The sequence below is a fragment of the Cololabis saira genome, chromosome 22 (assembly GCF_033807715.1).
Source record: "Cololabis saira isolate AMF1-May2022 chromosome 22, fColSai1.1, whole genome shotgun sequence".
NCBI classification, from domain to species: domain Eukaryota; kingdom Metazoa; phylum Chordata; class Actinopteri; order Beloniformes; family Belonidae; genus Cololabis; species Cololabis saira.
Window position 1 is genome coordinate 29,703,725 of NC_084608.1, and position 19,906 is coordinate 29,723,630.

General features: G+C 44.7%; 2 protein-coding genes across 3 annotated transcripts in view; both read right to left on the bottom strand.

The window, feature by feature from the left end:
• Positions 1 to 19,906, bottom strand: part of LOC133422945 (NACHT, LRR and PYD domains-containing protein 14-like) — a 471,822-nt gene that overhangs the window by 255,482 nt on the left and 196,434 nt on the right. The window lies entirely within an intron of this gene.
• Positions 9,033 to 19,906, bottom strand: part of LOC133422950 (NACHT, LRR and PYD domains-containing protein 14-like) — a 28,699-nt gene continuing 17,825 nt past the window's right edge. The window contains exons 8-14 of one of the 2 annotated variants that reach the window (XM_061713012.1): positions 19,179 to 19,352; positions 18,859 to 19,032; positions 14,542 to 14,715; positions 14,187 to 14,363; positions 9,908 to 10,081; positions 9,317 to 9,641; positions 9,033 to 9,144 (exon numbers count right to left, since the gene is read on the bottom strand). In XM_061713012.1, the coding sequence (XP_061568996.1) occupies positions 9,449 to 9,641; positions 9,908 to 10,081; positions 14,187 to 14,363; positions 14,542 to 14,715; positions 18,859 to 19,032; positions 19,179 to 19,352 (1,066 nt within the window). In that variant the 3' untranslated portion in view covers positions 9,033 to 9,144; positions 9,317 to 9,448. The remainder of the gene's footprint in view (positions 9,145 to 9,316; positions 9,642 to 9,907; positions 10,082 to 14,186; positions 14,364 to 14,541; positions 14,716 to 18,858; positions 19,033 to 19,178; positions 19,353 to 19,906) is intronic. The other variant, XM_061713013.1, reaches the window with a different exon arrangement.

A 19,906-nucleotide genomic window follows, 5' to 3' on the forward strand; every position in this document is an offset into this window, starting at 1 on the left:
GTGGCAGCGGTGGATATATGGAATAAGTTGGATATGAGTGGTGATGCTTGCTATGTTGATTTGGGTATTTATTTAATTGGTGATTTGCCTAGATTTTTTAAGGATGAAGGAAACATGTAGACTGCACCTTTATTTTAAAAATCTTTTTTATTTCTTGAGGAATTTTTGTTATCCCCATGGAGGCGATTTGTTTTACTGGCAGTCTTTCTCTTACTTCTTGCTTTTATTTCATTAATTTAATTAATCTTTTTGAGGGTAGGCAAATAATAAGCTTTGCTTCAGCCTATGCCTTTTCCGGTCTAGATGTTATTTGTTTATTTGTATACTGGGAACTTTTTTGTAATGTTTTGTTTGAACAGTGTATTCGTTTTCTTGTTGTCATTTTTATTCTTTGTTTTTTTTGTGTCATGACCGAAAATAAACTAAACTAAACTAAACTAAAAACTAAGGTAACAGAAAAACATCTTGTTGAGCAACAGGCTCTTTTGTGAGCTGCAGGAAGGAACTGAGGTCTTTGTATGATCAAATATATTTCTGTGGGAAAACAACACGTCCACATTTAAAATAAGTTCACTCAAGTTAATTCATATGTTAAAGATACATATTTATAGTTGGTATCAAACATCCATCTTATCTGTCTGAAGAGTTAGAAAACAAGAAAACTAACAAGATTAAGACGCAGCTGGAGACACATTACACCCTGGAAACAGAAAGCGTCTTGAGTTGAAGGCCAAATACAGTCAGATGAGTGGGTTTCCATCAGCATCCGTTCAGGATAAAAGCTGGAAGGCTGGAAGGTAACGGTACCGACCAGATCCTCCTTCTTTTCAGCCTGTTTATGACAACATGAGTTTCTGTTATCTTCTGAATCCTGATGAACTGGATGACAACATGAGTTTCTGTTATCTTCTGATGAACTGGATGACAACATGAGTTTCTGTTATCTTCTGAGTCCTGATGAACTCGATGACAACATGAGTTTCTGTTATCTTCTGAGTCCTGATGAACTCGATGACATCATCGTTCACGTGAGCGACCGACAAGAAGCGACATCCCCCTGTGGAGCGGATCTCACAGTGAGGGAGGTGAAGCTGACACATGGACCCCTCCTTCACACACCTGATGTCAAACAGGGGTCCTGCAGCTTCTTGTGATGTGGGCTCAGCTGGCTCCTGCTCCAAGGAAGGATCCTGTACAGAACCTGGCCTCCATCCTTCATGTGAAACACCAGAGCCGTCTCTCTGCACTGGTACTGACCTGGACGGCAGCACTGGAACCTGTAGCTTTCACCAGCAGACTCATCAGTGCAGGCAGGTGTGAACTCCTCAAAGCTGCTGCTCAGGTTCCCGGCAGGGAAACTTCCACATCTTTTTAGGGCTCTGCTTTCTGCAGAAGGTTGATGAGTGGGCGAGGGAAAGCTGCTTGAACGGGACCTGCTGCAGGACTTTTCCTTCCTCTCACAGGAACCTGTGGTGGAGAGTTTTAGAGGACCAGAGGAAGGCGGAGCGTTGCTCGCTGGGATCGCCTTCATTCTGATAAAAGGCTCACATCCTTCTCCCAGGTTGGAGTCTTCTTCTTCATGCTGTTGTGTCTCTTCACTGCTGCTTTCAGCAGATTTAGGAGCAGGGACAGAAGGGATGTTAGTCTGAGAGCAGGAAGGTGCGGTGGGAGCAGACCAGGGTGTTTGATGAAGGAGAGGTGGAGGTTGGTGGAGCCACAAGCTTCACCAACCTTTACTGGTGTTGAGAGATTATAGGAGGACGTCTCCTCTGAGAAGAGTTCACCTGGTCCACCGTCATCTGTTTGGTTCATTTTATGCAGATAAAAACAGATGAGACTGTTGTTTTATTTGATACTAAACTCAATTTTATATCTAATTGTATATTTACACCTGCAATACTGTAACAACAAGACTTTAGGCATATGAGGGTTTATGGAAACGGACGACTCTATACACTCTATTTGTAGGGAGTGTAACTCAACCTATAAATATATATATATATATATATATATATATATATATATATATATATATATATATATATATATATATATATATACATACATACATACATACATACATATATATATATATATATATATATATATATATATATATATATATATATATATATATATATATATACATACATATATATATATATGTATGTATGTATGTATATGTATACATATATGTATATACATATATATGTACATACATATATATATATATATATACATATATATTTACATATATACATATATATATATATATATGTATACATATACACACACACACACACACAAATATATATATATATATATATATATATATTCTTCATGACCCTCAATAGAAGCTCCATGATGAACTGGTAACCTGGGCCCCCCTTCAACCCCGTCTGCACCCCGACCACCGGCCCCCCCTGGAGGGACGGAGGGACGTCTGTGTACATGTATGTGTGTGTGACCTGTGGATGGAAACGACTGAGTGGACGCAGCTGTTGGGGGACAGCAGGGCCTGTAGATGGTCTCACTGCAGGAAGACTCTCCGCCTCCTCGGAGGATCCATGCACTGGTTGATCTGGGAGGTGGAAGGAGGTGGAAGGAGACTCCAGGTCGTCTTCGGACGGCCTGTATGAGCCGGGCGCTGACGAGGAGACATTTCAAACAGGATGATCACGCTGCAAGCGTCCTGGCGGTGAAGCGGGTGTTCTGACTGCAGCAGCTTCTCTGTCGTTGTAGTCGGTAACCATTTCTGAGGTTATTAAAGTAGCATTAGATAAAACAAAATAAAAAACAAAAAAACAACACTTGAGGTTTTCGCTGAACATTAAATGCACAAGTGCTGGGACACGCCTCGCAGAGCCAGTTTTGCTTCGCTCATCGCAGCTTGATTAGATAAGATTCAAGTCATTTTGATGATTTCTTTTGGTTTTTTGTCCCACAAAAGAGGGCCCAGTTTTGAGAGGCGCCAGACACAGAGACCTCAACGCCGAGCGGCTGTGACCTGCGCCAGACGGAAGCTGACAATCATGAAAGAAAGACGGTAGCACCGCTCCAGTATTTCAGTGCTGCAGCCACTGGCGGCTGGCGGGGATATCTGGACCCCCAACAAACCCTCCCCGCCTGTAATGTCGCTGCTGTGAAGACCACAACACTCACGCACCGCAGTTCTGCTGCTGAAATGGTCACTTAACGTTGCCGTTTTAGAGAAGCAGCAACTTTCTCCCACGAGCTGGATCTGGCTCCAAAAACGAGTCAGTCCTTAACAAGATGAAAGGTGAGATTCCACCACAAACAAGTCGTCTCCAGCATGAAACCAGGTCTCAAGAGCAGTAACAGTTGGGGTCGCCCACTGAAGATGCTCATTGACGGATCAGCGTAACTAACAACTGCAGTTCCTGAGCTCTTTCACGTTGCCGTTCAGGTCAATCTGCTTCTTCGTCTTGTCATTTTTACAAACTCTGAACGAGGAGCCTTAGATGTTCAAATTTGGGCATCTGTTGTAAATGTATTTACGTAACAACAGTAACAAGTAGATCTGGGTATTAGAAAGCTGTTTTGGTTGGAGGATCTGTCATCAAACACCCAATTCCTGGTATTTTAGGCGGTTTCTGGATCTTTTTAACATTTGCTGCTCGTTGTTCTCACCAGCTTTTTATTCTGTCACTTTTGGCGGTAAAACCAGACCTTGCGAAGCAGGTGAGATCACCGAGGGAACCAGCGCCGCCTCGTTTCCACTTGCTTGTGAGCACTCGTGACACGTCTGGGGAGCCTGATTTCTACCACCGCGCATTATTGCATCTACATTATTGTTGACGCCGCTCTGTAATTCCGGCACCAGCCACTAGTGTAGGCTCTTTTCCTGCAGCGCGTCGCCTCCTAGAGCAGACTTTCCTTCTGTGGAGCTGATGAATATTGAGCTCATTTGTCTGGTGAACCATAAGAAAACCAGGGAACAGAATCAAAGTTAATACAAGCTTTTATTATATCATGCACAATGATTTCCAGCCGGAGGTACAATTTTCTCAAACCACAATAGAGAAATGCACACGTTGGTCATCAATCCAGTCATATTTATACTGAAAAGGGAGGTGTTTTGTACGTTATAGGAGCCGGAGGGGGGGGACCCATCAATCTGAAACATCCGTTCCTGTTCACCGTCCTCACCTAAAGAAGAACTCAGCTAATCAGTCTGGTCATGAAAACAGGAGCTGGTTCTGCGCTCAGAGCAACAATTAGAGTACAATCTTATAGAAAAAACCCCTCATACTTTTAACAGTTTCATAAAATCCTAACACAACAAACTATCGTTTCACCTGCGTTAATAAAGACGAAGAAGAAATGCAGAAGTGTAAATCAGGCTTCCATACGCTGCTCTGTAGTTTCTGATGTGCAAAACTTCTCCCTCCGGTGTTTTTAAGGATGTGATTTGATTTTTAAAATGTTTAACTCATTTGGTTGATTTTGGAAAGAAACTTTAGCATTAGCCTCCAGCTACGGGGACCAGAACTATATTCTTGTCCAGTAAGTTTGTTTCTGCTGCAAATGTAGACATTTCAACACGGAGGCCAAAGGAGACTCGTCTTTGGAGCCAGCCCCCAGTGGTCAGTCAAGGAACTGCAACCTCCTTTACTTCCGGGTTAGACTCAGCAGCCCAACCTTTCTCTCTCCTTTTTTGTTCCAAATCTGCAGTTCCTTTCACATCGGAGGCTTTTCAAACAACAATATAACAGGAGTTTGAGTTTGGTGAATACGTTTGCTCTGATTCGTTGCTGTTTATTAAGTTGTGCAGTTTGTATGGGGACTTTTCTTTTATTCTGTTTTCACTTGATATTATTACGTTGTCGGGTTTGACTCTAGAAACTGGTGAGAAACATTTTCTTACACAACACTGAACAGCATCTCATCATCTGGGCTTTTACCCGTCAATAGTCGAGACGAAACACTGGACGACTGTACAGTCGACCTCAACGTTATCTTGGGGATGCAAAGACGGAGCGTCGCCTGTTTTTGGGTGGATGGACTCTGAAGACTGTACATTCTGGGATGTTTGGGTTCATCTTGTCATCTTTTTTGTCGTTCATGGATTCTTAAAGAGTGATACATGCGAGTGTCGGGGCTCCGAGTCCTCGTACGTCAGGATCTGAACCAACAGCCTGTGAATAAAGTCAGCAGGCAGGGGCCATCGGAGAAATCATAGATTAAAATAAATATATGTATACATACATGTGTTATATATATATATATATATATATATATATATATATATATATATATATATATATATAAATAAAACACACACACACATGTATATATATGTACACTGTAATAATTTTCATTGATGATATACTGATCATTTTAGAGAAGGGCAGAAAAAATAATTGTCCCCTTATTAAAGCTTAGTTGTCTTTCTACAGAATAGAGAACATAGCTAAACTGTAAGAATTTCTTAAAAAAAGAATAATTACAATGTTTTTATTGTGGTATTATTTGTATTTGTATCAATTTTTGTACGTATCGAGACTGTGAACGTATGTTGGACCGTGGGCCTGTGTGTGTCTGGAGGAGCAGGTGAGTGCACAGGTGTGTGACTTGCATGTGAGTGGATGAATTCACTTTGTCTGAATCACTGAAATCTGAAAGACACAACCTCAGATAACACACATCTGTGATGTTGGGAATTCTTCAATAAATGTCCTTTCCTTGTACAGCAACGACACCGACTCGTTCTTTTTTTCTTCTAAACAAACCTTGTTCTCTAAAGCACAACTTTTGACGACCTGTATTTTTTTTAAAGTTGTACAGAAACATCTTGCTGAGTGCTAACAACAGACTGAGTTAAGTTAGAAGAACTTAAAACCCTCTGTGACGTCACCCAGAGGTTTTCTGAGGAGTCACTTTCAACCTCATTTAGTCCAAATAATGAGTAGAAGGTCAGACCAGGGTGTTTGATGAAGGAGAGGTGGAGGTTGGTGGAGCCACATGTTTCAACCTTTGCTGGTGTTGAGAGTTTATAGGAGGAAGTCTCCTCTGAGAAGAATCCACCTGGTCCACCGTCGTCTGTTTGGTTCATTTGCTGCAGATAAAAACAGATGAGACTGTTGTTTTATTTGACACTAAACTCATGACATCTGGAAATAATTTTATAGTTACACCTGAAATCACAACAAGAGGTTCCTGTTTTATTTTGAAACCCCTCTTGTTTCAGTTTTGTCTTGACTTTCCTTTTTCAGAGACTCACATGAAATGATAAGTTTACATATTTATGCACATAAACAAGGAGAGTTCATAACCTCGATGAACCAATACGACGACTATTCCATTACAGTATTTATGATGAAATAACTGCACAAACAATTAATTTTTACGAAAAACTGTTTATATATTATTATATTATCACTGCAGCTTTTATTAGATTTTAAAATACTTGTTTTCTTATACTAGAACAATAATGTGATAACTATATATTATTGGTTCAAAAACTTAATTCCATTCTTGTTTGTTCCTGTTTTTATTCCGTGTGAAACGGCCACGTTGACAAGGTTATTGGTGGATTTTCCATTCTGGGTTCCTTCAGAGTTCAGAGCTGCAGTGGAGCAGCTGTGTGTCTGAACATCCTGGAAGGCCGTCAGCTGGAATACTCCTTTATTTGTGGACACATGAACACCAGCACAACACTGGTCTACAACACACATCTGGATCCTCTGATCCTGCAGCCTGTCATCATCCTCCTCTCACAGCTTTACTGGGGAAAGCAGCCGCTGAGAAGCTGCAGCTTCACTGGAAACACTGGATCTTTGATAGACACTGGTTTTAGTAGAAAACTGCTGGAAGCAGCAGGACCGACTCCAACCTCCACTGACCTGAGAGTCTGCAGCTGGTAGTCTGGACTCTCCACCAGATCAGACAGCTGCTGCACATCTGCAGCATCCAGGCCGTTCCTGCTCAGGTCCAGATGTTTCAGATGGGAGGGGTTGGACTTCAGAGCTGAGACCAGAGAAGAACAGCTGATCCCTGACAACCTGCATTTCACCAACCTGAACAGAGACACCAGAGAAGAGAAACCAGAGCAGTAAGATGGTCAGTGTGGATCAGCAGGAGATCAGCCTGATGTCTGCAGGTTAGTGTCAACACAACTTTATCATCAGATTCATCTAAACACACAACTAAAACATGTCTGACCTCAGAGTCTCCAGTCTGCAGTCTGGACTCTCCAGGAAACCACACAGATGTTTCACTCCTGAATCCTGCAGGTCGTTGAAACTCAGGTCCAGATGTTTCAGATGTTTCAGATGGGAGGGGTTGGACTTCAGAGCTGAGACCAGAGAAGAACAGCTGATCTCTGACAACCTGCAGCTATGCAAGCTGAACAAAGACACCAGAGAAGAAGAAACTTTAGGTTATTTCCATAACCCCGGTTCTCTGAGTAATGTGAGTGAGATGTCTCACTATAGGATGCCCCGCTGCTTTAATCTCATTACACCAATCCTGATTGGCTGGTGAAACGTGTCCGTCCGCCGCAGGTATCACCACCTACCTTAGATATCCCGTGTGGACGACATCAGGACAACGAAGCGTACGTGAAGGAGCGGAGACGTCCAGCATAGAGAAACGGACTAAAGTGAGACTCGCCGCAGCACAGATGTCCTGAACAGAAACTCCCCTGAATCAGAACCAGGATGCCGCCAGGCTCCGAGTCCAGTGGGAACGCAAGCCCACAGGCGGCTGCAAACCCTGACTCGTGTAAGCAGAAGCAGTCGCCTCCAGCAGCCGGTGGGAGAGCTGCTTTGTGACAGTCTCCCCGTATGAGGACCAGCCCAGGAGACAGCTGATGGCTCCTCCTGAAGCCCCTCGTCCTGTCCATGTAAGACCGCACGGACTGGACATAACGCATACCACCCCAGCTCCCCTGGTGGGGCAGCAAAACCACGAGGTCCAGGGGAGAACATGAACCCCCACCTGAGGCACAAATACCGGGTTGGGTTTCAAAATCATCCTCAACCCCCTGGAAAAAGCTGAGTGCATGACGGCTGCACCGAAAGCACGTGGATGTCACTAACCCGCTTAGCCGACGCCAGCGCCAGCAACAACACGGCCTTCAGAGACACGTGTTCCACGTCTGCCCCCTCCAGGGGCTCAAAGGGGGGCCTTAAGCCCATCCAGAACCACAGCCAGATCCCATGGTGGTACCAGTGGTCTGGACACGGGGAGAAGCTCCTTCAGAAAACAGAAACCAGCGGGTGCTGCTCGCTGTTTCCTTCCCAAAGCCCACGTGACAGGCGGCGATAGCTGCAAGTAAAATCCACCGTGGAGAAGGCTTTCCGTTTGTCAACCAGGTCCTGCAAGAAGGACAATATCACTCCTGCTGGACACTAAGAAGGATAGTAACCACCTTCCTGGACAGGACGGACCCCATGGGACCCCGTGGGTCAGAGAGGATGGGACTCGCCCGGTGACGCTGTGAGCAGGGAGAGGACATTGAGGACTCTGGCCGAAAGCGCAGCCGCCTCGTACGGCGTTCCAGTCGGGGCCGACTGAAGACGGTCAGACTTGGACGGCAGGCCGGGGCTCCTGGAGGACACCGCCGGGGCTCCTGGAGGAACTGCTGACAGCCGGCTGCCTGGAAGCTGCAACCAGTGGCTCCATGGGAGGCATGCGGAGCAGCCCCGGGGACCGGGCTCCTGCTGCTGAGAGGGCGTCTCTCCGTGAGCCGCCACCTCATCCACCTACCTGCGGTGGACGGACACGTTTCACCAGCCAATCAGCATTGGTGTAATGAGGTTAATGCAGCGGGGCATCCCATAATGAGACATCGAGTGAAATATATGATATATGATGAAAGACAACCAGAGCAGTAAGATGGTCAGTGTGGATCAGCAGGAGATCAGCCTGATGTCTGCAGGTTAGTGTCAACACAACTTTCACATCAGATTCATCTGAACACAAAACTAAAACATGTCTGACCTCAGAGTCTCCAGTCTGCAGTCTGGACTCTCCAGGAAACCACACAGATGTTTCACTCCTGAATCCTGCAGGTTGTAGTGGAAACTCAGGTCCAGATGTTTCAGATGGGAGGGGTTGGACTTCAGAGCTGAGACCAGAGAAGAACAGCTGATCCCTGACAGACCGCAGCTCTCCAACCTGAACAAAGACACCAGAGAAGAAGAAACTTTATGTTATTTCCATAACCCCGGTTCTCTGAGTAATATGAGTGAGATGTCTCACTATGGGATGCCCCGCTGCTTTAATCTCATTACATCAATCCTGATTGGCTGGTGAAACGTGTCCGTCCACTGCAGGTAGCACCACCTACCTTAGATATCCCGTGTGGACGACATCAGGACAACAGAAGCGTACGTGAAGGAGCGGAGACGTCCAGCATAGAGAAACGGACTAAAGTGAGACTCGCCGCAGCACAGATGTCCCGGACAGAAACTCCCCTGAATCAGAACCAGGATGCCGCCAGGCTCCGAGTCCAGTGGGCACGCAAGCCCACAGGCGGCTGCAAACCCTGACTCGTATAAGCAGAAGCAGTCGCCTCCAGCAGCCGGTGGGAGAGCTGCTTTGTGACACTCTCCCTATATGAGGACCAGCCCAGGAGACAGCTGATGGCTCCTCCTGAAGCCCCTCGTCCTTTGCTTTACATACAGAGATAAAATAACAATCAAAAGTACAATTTAAAACATCCCATACGACCCCACCCCCCACGCATACACACACCCTCACTCACACTCATACACATGTGCATACACTCACACGCCCACACACACACACACACACAATAAGTGGACTGGTGACATGGCTTAGCACTAACGATCCAGGTGAGGAAAACACCACCTATGGGTGGCCGTCCACACCGAAGAACAGAACTCACAACTGTTACAACTTCAGTCAAAGAACAAACCTCAGAGTCTCCAGTCTGCAGTCTGGACCATCCAGGAAACCACACAGCTGCTTCACATCTGAATCCTGCAGCTCCTTCTCACTCAGGTCCAGATGTTCCAGATCAGACGGGTTGGACTCCAGAGCTGAGACCAGATCATCACATCTGATCTCTGACAAACTGCAGCGCTCCCACCTGGAGAAAGAATAAAACACAGATAAACATCTAGATGAGTGTTTTCTCCTCCTCCGTTCAGGGGGGTGTGGTGGGCAACACTGGAGCTTCACAGTCACAAGGTTCCTGGTCCAAATCCTGGCCCGGTTCTTTCTGCCTGGCGTTTCCAGGATCTTCCCTCATGTTCACTCAGAAACTCCACAGTTCAGAAACACGTCTGTCAGGATTCTTGAAGCTTCCACATTAAACGCAGAACGGAGATACCGGATCTTCTCTTTGATCAGATGATCATTTTTAACGACAGCCAACAAAGTACTACGTTTACTATCAGGAATGTGTTAACAAAGTATTCTAGAGTAGTGGTGAGTACTCTGATTACTATCGGGGGATCATGGAGACTGTATGGACTTGGGAATGCAGGACTGGACTTTTACTGGTTCTGTTACTGCCATCAAATTCAGCATTTATCAATGTTTTGGTATTTCTATCAGAATTATTTAATTATTTCATCATATTTCTGTTAATAAAGGATGAAACACAAATGACAGACTTATCACAATCAAACAGAAGTGATCGTAGGAGGAGAAGAGGTTCTGGAGAACTCCATACAGGACCTGCATCATCTCACTGATAGTAATAAGAGTATTAAACACTATTCAACAATATTCCTGAAAGTAAACAAAGTACAGTACTTTGTTGTTCAAAACTACATTTGACTCTCTCAGCTGATTATACGTCTTACTTTTAGCTCGGCGGAGTCACAGATGTGACTTATTTTACAGTGTTTGGAGCATCTTCATGAAGGAAAGCAGCAGTTTGGTCTTGTTGATTGTGAGATGTGATATCTGACATAACGATGCTGAACATCTTCTGCTCCAGGATCTGGTGTCGACTGTCTGAGGGAGCAGCAGCAGGAAGAGCTGCTGGTCGTTTCACTGGATCACAACTGTATCTACTTATTACAGATAACATCTATTTTCATGGAATAAAGGTTGGGATGATCAGAGTGGTGTTGATTGACAGACTAATGTTACTTCCTGTTGCTTCTTTCCTCCTGCTGCTCTCTGCAGCCTCTGCTGCTCCTCCCTCCACAGACGCCACACGTGTTAAAGGCTGATGGGAAAACCTGCGTGGTGCTGGTTCTGGCGTGGAGACCAGTTTATCAACGAGCGTTTGTCTCCGTTCCTCCAGAACCAGGACAACAACGGCTGCAGGAAGCTTCTGAACGTCACTCATGAGTTCTGGACCGGGGAGCTGCTGACTGAGAGAACTGTTGGACGCTTCCATTGTTGACTCAAGCAACACTTTTACTTTACAATATGTTCACACGTGGGACGGTGCACCTGCAGTGAATGTGCAACAGCGCGGAGCCCGGAGGAGAACGTCTGCTGTAAAGAGATACGGCGGTACCGACAAACCCAAACCTCACAGCGACTACAGCGGTCCATGAAGAACCTTCTGGAGGGAGATGAAGAGTTTCCTGCCAGCTGATCACCCTCATCATCCTCACCTCTTCCTCTTCTATTTAAACCGTCTGCAGCTCTCACTCTCACCAGAGTGGGTTTGTGGTCTCCCTGCAGATACCGGTCTCCAGCAGTTCTCCTGGGACTGCTATGCTGGACCGGATCTGTGTCCTTGGACCTGTTTCAGGTCCAGCCCTGATCGCTACGTCTGTCTGAGCTTATCTGCCTGTCTTGGGTTCTGACCCTGGCCCGCTGTTCCTGGATCCGTCTTCTGCCTCACACTAACCGAAGTACAGACCGTCCTGGTCTCTGGACCGGTGGCCCGTCCCTGCACGGTCCCCATCTCCCTCTCCTGGTCCCTCTGATTCCTATTTGGATCAATAATTATTTAGATGAGGGTTCTTTACTCCTGGTCAGCCGTCATTCCAGCCCAGTCCCTGAAACCTGAACAACATGTTAGTTTGTTAGCCGTCAGCAGAAACCCGTCTTCCTTCAGGACGTGTGTGGTCTGTGTCTTCAGGGGGGTCTGTCTCCGTCAGAGATGAGCTTTCATAGAGGATTTAAACATGAATATGTGACTCAGTTCTGTCTGGTTCTGTCTGGACCTTGAGCTGCTTCCTGACAGCAGGAACACACATGTGTGACGGTGAGGTGTGTGTGGTTCCAACTAGGGGTGGGAAAAAAAATCGATATTTCGATATATTGTTGTGCTCTCTGTTTCAATAAATAATCGATATACTGTCGGCTAATATCGATATTTTATTACAACACACATAATGGTTTACGCGGTTGTCACCGCACTATTGTTCAAGCTCTGCCCCGCCCGCCCCCGCTGCCCTCGTGAGCAAAACAAACATGTGGAAGCGGCCGCTGAGAAACCAGCTCAGAAAATACAGAACCAAAGTTTACTCCGTACAGACAGCGGGCTGAGCAGCACTGTTAATGCTGGAAGTTACTTGCTGTTTGAGCCGGTGTTTAAACTGCCATGTGCGTTAATCTCCGCTCGCACAGACAACCTGCTGCGTTGTAAACGGACCCCGCTTGCGCTCCACGTGAGGAGAGCGCGTCGTACTGTAATACAAAATGATTCCACCTATTACAGACGCCGTTAAAGTAAATGATCCTCAGTCTTTTTGTGTTGTAACGTTTATGCTTTTCACTCTGTAAGTGATCCTCGCTCGTATCCTTCCGTGTCCAGTCAACCGTGTGCTGGGAAAACTTGCAGATCATTGAATCACCAGACACGTTAAGCTTGATTTATGGTTCCGCGTTACACAAACGCAGAGCCTACGCCGTAGGGTACGCGGCGACGCGTACGCGGCGACGCGTACCCTACGGCGTAAATCTGCGTTGGTGTAACGCGGAACCATAAATCAGCCTTTACACACGGACACGGACACACTCAGACACACGCCCACCCGTGCAAAACCAGTGTTCAGTGCTTTGGATATTTCAGCTTAAATTTCAAAATGTTATATTAGTTCAATGAAGTTCATATTATTTATATTTATTATAGCTTATTTGGTTTCTTCTGTTGTCAGATACAGTTTGTCATGACATGAGTGAAAAATGCCTGATGCTTCCTTGCAATATGTGTGTGTGGTGACAGAATAAATTAGACAGGCTAAAAGGATATTGGAAAAGAAGGGATATTGAAAAGCCTATTTGAGTTATTTATTTCTTAGTTATTTCACAATAATTATTTGTGAAATTATTATTTCACTAGTTATTTTACAGTCATATAATTCAGGCAACAGCGCAAACATTTTTTTTAATAACACTAATCCACATCAATATCAGATCAAATCGAATCAAATGGTGATAGTGATAATCGATTCTGAATCTTAAGAATCGGATCAATTCTTGACATTTGAATAGATACCCAGCCCTAGGAGGCAGTGAGGTACTGTGCAAAATTAAGTTGCTTACTGACTTTTCAGTATTAGATACAAAGCAGTGCACTGTCCTGGTTTATATAAAACATGTTATTAATGTTCATGCACTTTAATTTGTCCAGCTGTACAGTGTTTACATTTACAAGCCTAGGAGACAGTGAGGAAATATACAAATGCACTTTCTTGTATGAAGTTTTGGCATTGAATAAATGCATAACTACATACGTTTTCCTTTTTATAGGTATTTTTTCTTTTTCAGTCCCATATATCGTGATATATCGCTCTTACCGATATATCGATATATCGATATATCGAATATCGAAAATATCGTGATATTATCGATATCCTGGGCCACATATCGCCAAAGTATCGAATCAGGACTTACCCGTATCGTCCCACCCCTAGTTCCAACAGAACACACATGTGTGACGGTGAGGTGTGTGTGGTTCCAACAGAACACACATGTGTGACGGTGAGGTGTGTGTGGTTCTAACAGAACACACATGTGTGACGGTGAGGTGTGTGTGGTTCTAACAGAACACACATGTGTGACGGTGAGGTGTGTGTGGTTCTAACAGAACACACATGTGTGACGGTGAGGTGCGTGTGGTTCTAACAGAACAGACAGCAGGTTTCACATGAAATGTGACCAAAAACCAGCAGGAGGTTCAGACGACCTGAAACACCTTCACCTGGACTGACGGAGTCTTCTCTGTTTGAGGAGACCAAAATCTCCAAGAAAATCCAAAAGCTCCAGTCAGAACCGACCTGAGAGTCTGCAGCTGGTAGTCTGGACTCTCCACCAGACCAGACAGCTGCTCCACATCTGCAGCCTGCAGCTTGTTGTTGAATCTCAGGTCCAGATGTTTCAGATGGGAGGGGTTGGACTTCAGAGCTGAGACCAGAGAAGAACAGCTGATCCCTGACAGACCGCAGCACTGCAAGCTGCACAAAGACACCAGAGAAGAGAAACCAGAGCAGTAAGATGGTCAGTGTGGATCAGCAGGAGATCAGCCTGATGGTCAGTGTGGATCAGCAGGAGATCAGCCTGATGTCTGCAGATTAGTGTCAACACAACTTTCACATCAGATTCATCTGAACACACAACTAAAACATGTCAGACCTCAGAGTCTCCAGTCTGCAGTCTGGACTCTCCAGGAAACCACACAGATGTTTCACTCCTGAATCCTGCAGTTGGTTCCAGCTCAGGTCCAGATGTTTCAGGTGGGAGGGGTTGGACTTCAGAGCTGAGACCAGAGAAGAACAGCTGATCTCTGACAACCAGCAGCCCTCCAACCTGAATGAAGAATAAACAGCTGATGACTTCCGTAACCGTGTTGAAATAAATGTTTCAGAAAACACATTTGTGTAAATAAGTTCATAGTTAAACAGCTCTGAAGTTGAAATGTTAAGAAGTCCTTGATCAGCAATAATGTTTTGGTATTTGGTACAAAAAGTGTGTAAAATAGAAAGGAAGGGGTTCTTTTGTAAGTCTGTAGACTCTTATTGTGCATGGAAAACGTCTAGTCCATAAAAAAAGCCCTTCACACAGCTAGAACAGCTCATTACTCATCGTGGATAGAGGATAATAAAAATAACCCACGTTGTCTGTTCAGCGCTGTAGCCAGGCTGACAAAGAGACACAAGTCTGTTGAGCCAAGCTTCCTGCAGCTCTCAGTAGTGACGACTTTATGAGCTTCTTTAGCAGTAAAATATTAGGATCAGAGTAGAAATCAACCAGGACGACCCGGTAGCCGCTGTGGGTGTTTCTTCAGCTTTAGCGACTTCCCTAGGCTCTGACTTGACTCTAGACCAGTGATTCCCAACCTGTGGGCCGCGGCCCCCTGGTGGGCCACGGAGGTATTGCAAGTGGGCCCCCAAATCATTTGCAAAAAAGTAGGGTTTTTGTGGGGATGGGGATATAATTATATAAAAAAAATACAGAATAATGTTTTAAATGTTAAAACTCAGTTATGTTTAAAATGATATTAAAAATGTTTAAATATTATTTTCATTATTTTGTTTTGTTTTTCTTCCAAGTATTAGACACGTGACAAGCAAATGAGCGATAGGAACTTTTGTTGTCATCGGTCGGACCACTTTCCAGCAGGACTGCATTGCACTTGACTTATTTACGTTTGATGCTGATACCTGAAACTGGAATATAAAGATGGATAGCTGGCTAGCAACAGGGAGAATTAAAAAGAGACAAGAGACTGATGGTGAATTGACGGGTGATCTCCCCGCCGTCAAACAAAAAAGAAGAGGTTGGAGAAAGTACAGTGCTGAGTACTTGGCGCTGGGATTTTTTTGGACATCTTCTTGGTCATCTTTACATCATCTTTATATTGGGTTTGTGTTTATTTGTAACCCTATCGATTTAATGGATTTTCTTCTGATATTTGGATTTTGTTTGGATCTGATATTGGATGTCAAATTGTTATGAGAATGCATTTTTCCATTGTTGAAGGATACCGTTATTCATTAATCATTTGTTAATTAGCCTGTTACAGACAGCCCCTTGCTTGTCATTTCTGACATCTGTGTGGTGCTGATGGACAGCTCCTTGATGTGTGTGTGTGTGTGTGTGTGTGTGTGTGTGTGTGTGTGTGTGTGTGTGTGTGTGTGTGTGTGTGTGTGTGTGTGTGTGTGTGTGTGTGTGTGTGTGTGTGTGTGTGTGGACAGCTCCTTGAAAACTGTAATACTGAAGGTGTTGCAACATGTTACAGGTGCTGTGTTAGTGACTGTGGAGCTTCCAACATGTTTCTCCTGTATTCAGTTCAGTCCTTTATGTTCAATTTTCAATAAAATAGTGCTCTGAGAACACATTGTATGGCTTTTGTATTTATGGGGTTGGAGATATTTTTGAGACATAAAAGTGGGCCCTGAGTTGGGAAAGGTTGGGAACCACTGCTCTAGACTGCTTCGATCCTGTAGACCTCCCCGAGCTGACCTCAGTCGTCAATAGAGCTAAATCATCCACGTGTTTGATAGACCACGGCCCGACTACTCAAAAATGTTTTTTCTCTGGTTGAGAAAAATTAAGAAGAGAGACCACATCTCTCCGGTACTGGCCTCACTCCACTGGTCCCCGTAAAATTTGGAATCCAATTAATATGTTATTACTTGCGTATTAAGTCCATCCAGCCATCCATTTTCTTCCACTTATCCGTTCCTGGGTCGCGGGGGCAGCAGTCTCAGCAGAGATGCCCAGACTTCCTTCACCCCAGACACTTCCTCCAACTCTTCCTCCATCTCTTCCTCCAGCTCTTCCGAGGGGAGTCCGAGGCGTTCCCAGGCCAGCCGAGAGACATAGTCTCTCCAGCGTGTCCTGGGTCTTCCCCGGGGTCTCCTCCCGGAGGGACATGCCTGGAACACCTCCCTAGGGAGGAGGGACATGCCTGTAACACCTTCCTAGGGAGGAGGGACATGCCTGTAACACCTCCCTAGGGAGGAGGGACATGCCTGGAACACCTCCCTAGGGAGGCGTCCAGGAGGATCCGATAAAGATGCCCAAGCCACCTCAGCTGACTCCTCTCAATGTGAAGGAGCAGCGGCTCGACTCCGAGCTCCTCCCGGGTGACCGAACTGCTCACCCTATCTCTAAGGGAGCGTCCAGCCACCCTGCGGAGGAAACTCATCTCTAAGGGAGCGTCCAGCCACCCTGCGGAGGAAACTCATCTCGGCCGCTTGTATCCGCGATCTTGTCCTTTCGGTCACTACCCAAAGTTCATGACCATAGGTGAGGGTAGGTGCGTAGATTGACTGGTAAATCGAGAGCTTCGCCTTTCAACTCAGCTCCCTCTTCACCACGACGGTCCGGTACATCGACCGCATAACTGCGGACGTTACACCGATCCGTCTGTCAATCTCACGCTCCATCGTTCCCCCACTCGTGAACAAGACCCCGAGATACTTGAACTCCTCCACCTGAGGTAGGACTTCTCCACCCACCTGGAGAAGGCTACGACACCCTTTCCTGGTGGAGAACAACGTATAAAGTCCAAAACGGCCTAACTCCACGATATTTGCAGGACCTGATAGTTCCTCATGTTCCTAACAGAGTTCTCCGTTCTCAGAGTACAGGTTTACTCGTAGTTCCTAGATGATCCACATGAAGATCTGGAGGACAGGTCTTCTGGTACCAGGAACCGTTACTATGGAAACAACTTCCAGTTCCGGTTCAGGAAGCTGACACCACCTCCACCTTTAAAAGTTAGTGTTCAGTAAACCTCTAGTTAGTGTTCAGTAGACCTCTAGTTAGTGTTATAAGTTAATTATCTGGGCCCAAAGGATTAGAGTTTGATGGAGACCATTCTGAATGCTTTTATCATCCTGATGGTTGGAAGTGTTTCTGAATAGTTTTGAAAGCAATATTTAACTGCTATTTCTGTTTTCTTTAAATAAAAGTTTTATAATTTTCTCGACATGTGTTTATTCACTACTTTTGATCATTTAAGTAGTTAATGCAAATTGGCAGTAATTTGGCGTTTAATGGTTTAAAGATATCAGTATAACATTTGGAATAAAGTATAAAAGTGAATGAAAAGTAAGTTCAGAGGGGGCGGCAGTAGCTCAGGTGGTAGAGCGGGTCGTCCAATGATTGGAAGGTCGGCGGTTCGAATCCCGCTCTGTCCCAGTTTGCTGTCGTAGTGTCCTTAGGCAAGACACCTTACCCACCTTGCCCCGTGTGAATGTGTTTGAATGTGTATGAATGTTGGTGGTGGTCGGAGGGGCCGTTAGGCGCGATATGGCAGCCACGCTTCCGTCAGTCTGCCCCAGGGCAGCTGTGGCTACAAATGTAGTTTACCACCACTGGTGAGAATGTGTATGAATGAATAATGATCTCTGTAAAGCGCTCTGGGTGCCTAGAAGAGCGCTATATAAATCCAAGTCATTATTATTATTATTATTATTCAGAGACATTGAATTACTTGTAATTGTATGTTGAAGAACAGGAATTCATGATTGAAGAGTCCCTCATAGTGAAAGACTATATTAGTTAAAGGTGCACATCAGGTGAATTCTGTTGACTTTATTGAAGGAACCCCAAGTTTTCGGAAGGTTCAAAGAACTCAGGTCAGAACCTCGTTCTGGTCACATCCACTGGAGAGGCCCTACACTTCCACTCAGACTGCACTTTAAACTTCATCTCCAACTTTTACACTTTAAATCATCACACATCTCTTCCAGAAGAGAAGAGAGAAATACACTTCTGGACATGTTTAATTAAATTAATTATACTATATTAACCTCTAAAGGGAACTGAGTGTTACAGAGTCACTAGAAAGTCTTTCTAGAAGTTTGTAGCTGTTTTCAGGAATAATCTCCTGAAGACGTCTCTGACTGAGCACACTCCTTAGTTTCATCTGTGTTTGTGGAGGATCCGTTTGGACGGACTTTTCAAAGCGTCTACGATGTTTTAAATCTGTGAACTGACCTCAGATTCTCCAGTCTGCAGTCTGGACTCTCCAGAAAACCACACAGATGTTTCACTCCTGAATCCTGGAGCTTGTTCAGACTCAGGTCCAGATGTTCTAGATGGGAGGGGTTGGACTTCAGAGCTGAGACCAGAGAAGAACAGCTGATCTTTGACAGACCGCAGTCCTGCAATCTGAACAAAGACACCAGAGAAGAAGAAACCAGAGCAGTAAGATGGTCAGTGTGGATCAGCAGGAGATCAGCCTGATGTCTGCAGGTTAGTGTCAACACAACTTTCACATCAGATTCATCTGAACACACAACTAAAACATGTCTGACCTCAGAGTCTCCAGTCTGCAGTCTGGACTCTCCAGGAAACCACACAGATGTTTAACTCCCGAATCCTGCAGGTTGTTCAGACTCAGGTCCAGATGTTCCAGATGGGAGGGGTTGGACTTCAGAGCTGAGCCCAGAGAAGAACAGCTGATCTTTGACATACCGCAGTCCTGTAATCTGAACAAAAAGAAAGTTCTTCAAATATCAACTTTGTCATCAGGTTCATGTGGGTCATCACTGGTATCTGGACTTATATATAAAATATGTTTTAAAGTTCTATTATATCCATGATGTTGGTTCCTGGTTGTTCCTCTGACATGTTCACCTTTTAATGAACATCCTGGAGTTTTCTGCTAGAATAGAATAGAATAGAATAGAATAGAATAGAATAGAGAATGTCATTTGTACAAGTTAAAAACAGCTACCTAGGAACTATTGTGCATGTCCCAGAGTCCCGGGGGGTTCATGGTTCTGAGTGAGAGAGTGGAAGTTTCATAATGTTTCAAAAATATCCCCACGATAAGTCATATTTATGAGATAGAAAGTCAAAATTATGAGATAGAAAGTCATAATTATGAGATAGAAAGTCGAAATTAGGAGATGGAAAGTCATAATTATGAGATAGAAAGTCAAAATTAGGAGATAGAAAGTCATAATTATGAGATAGAAAGTCGAAATTATGAGATAGAAAGTCATAATTATGAGATAGAAAGTCGAAATTATGGGATAGA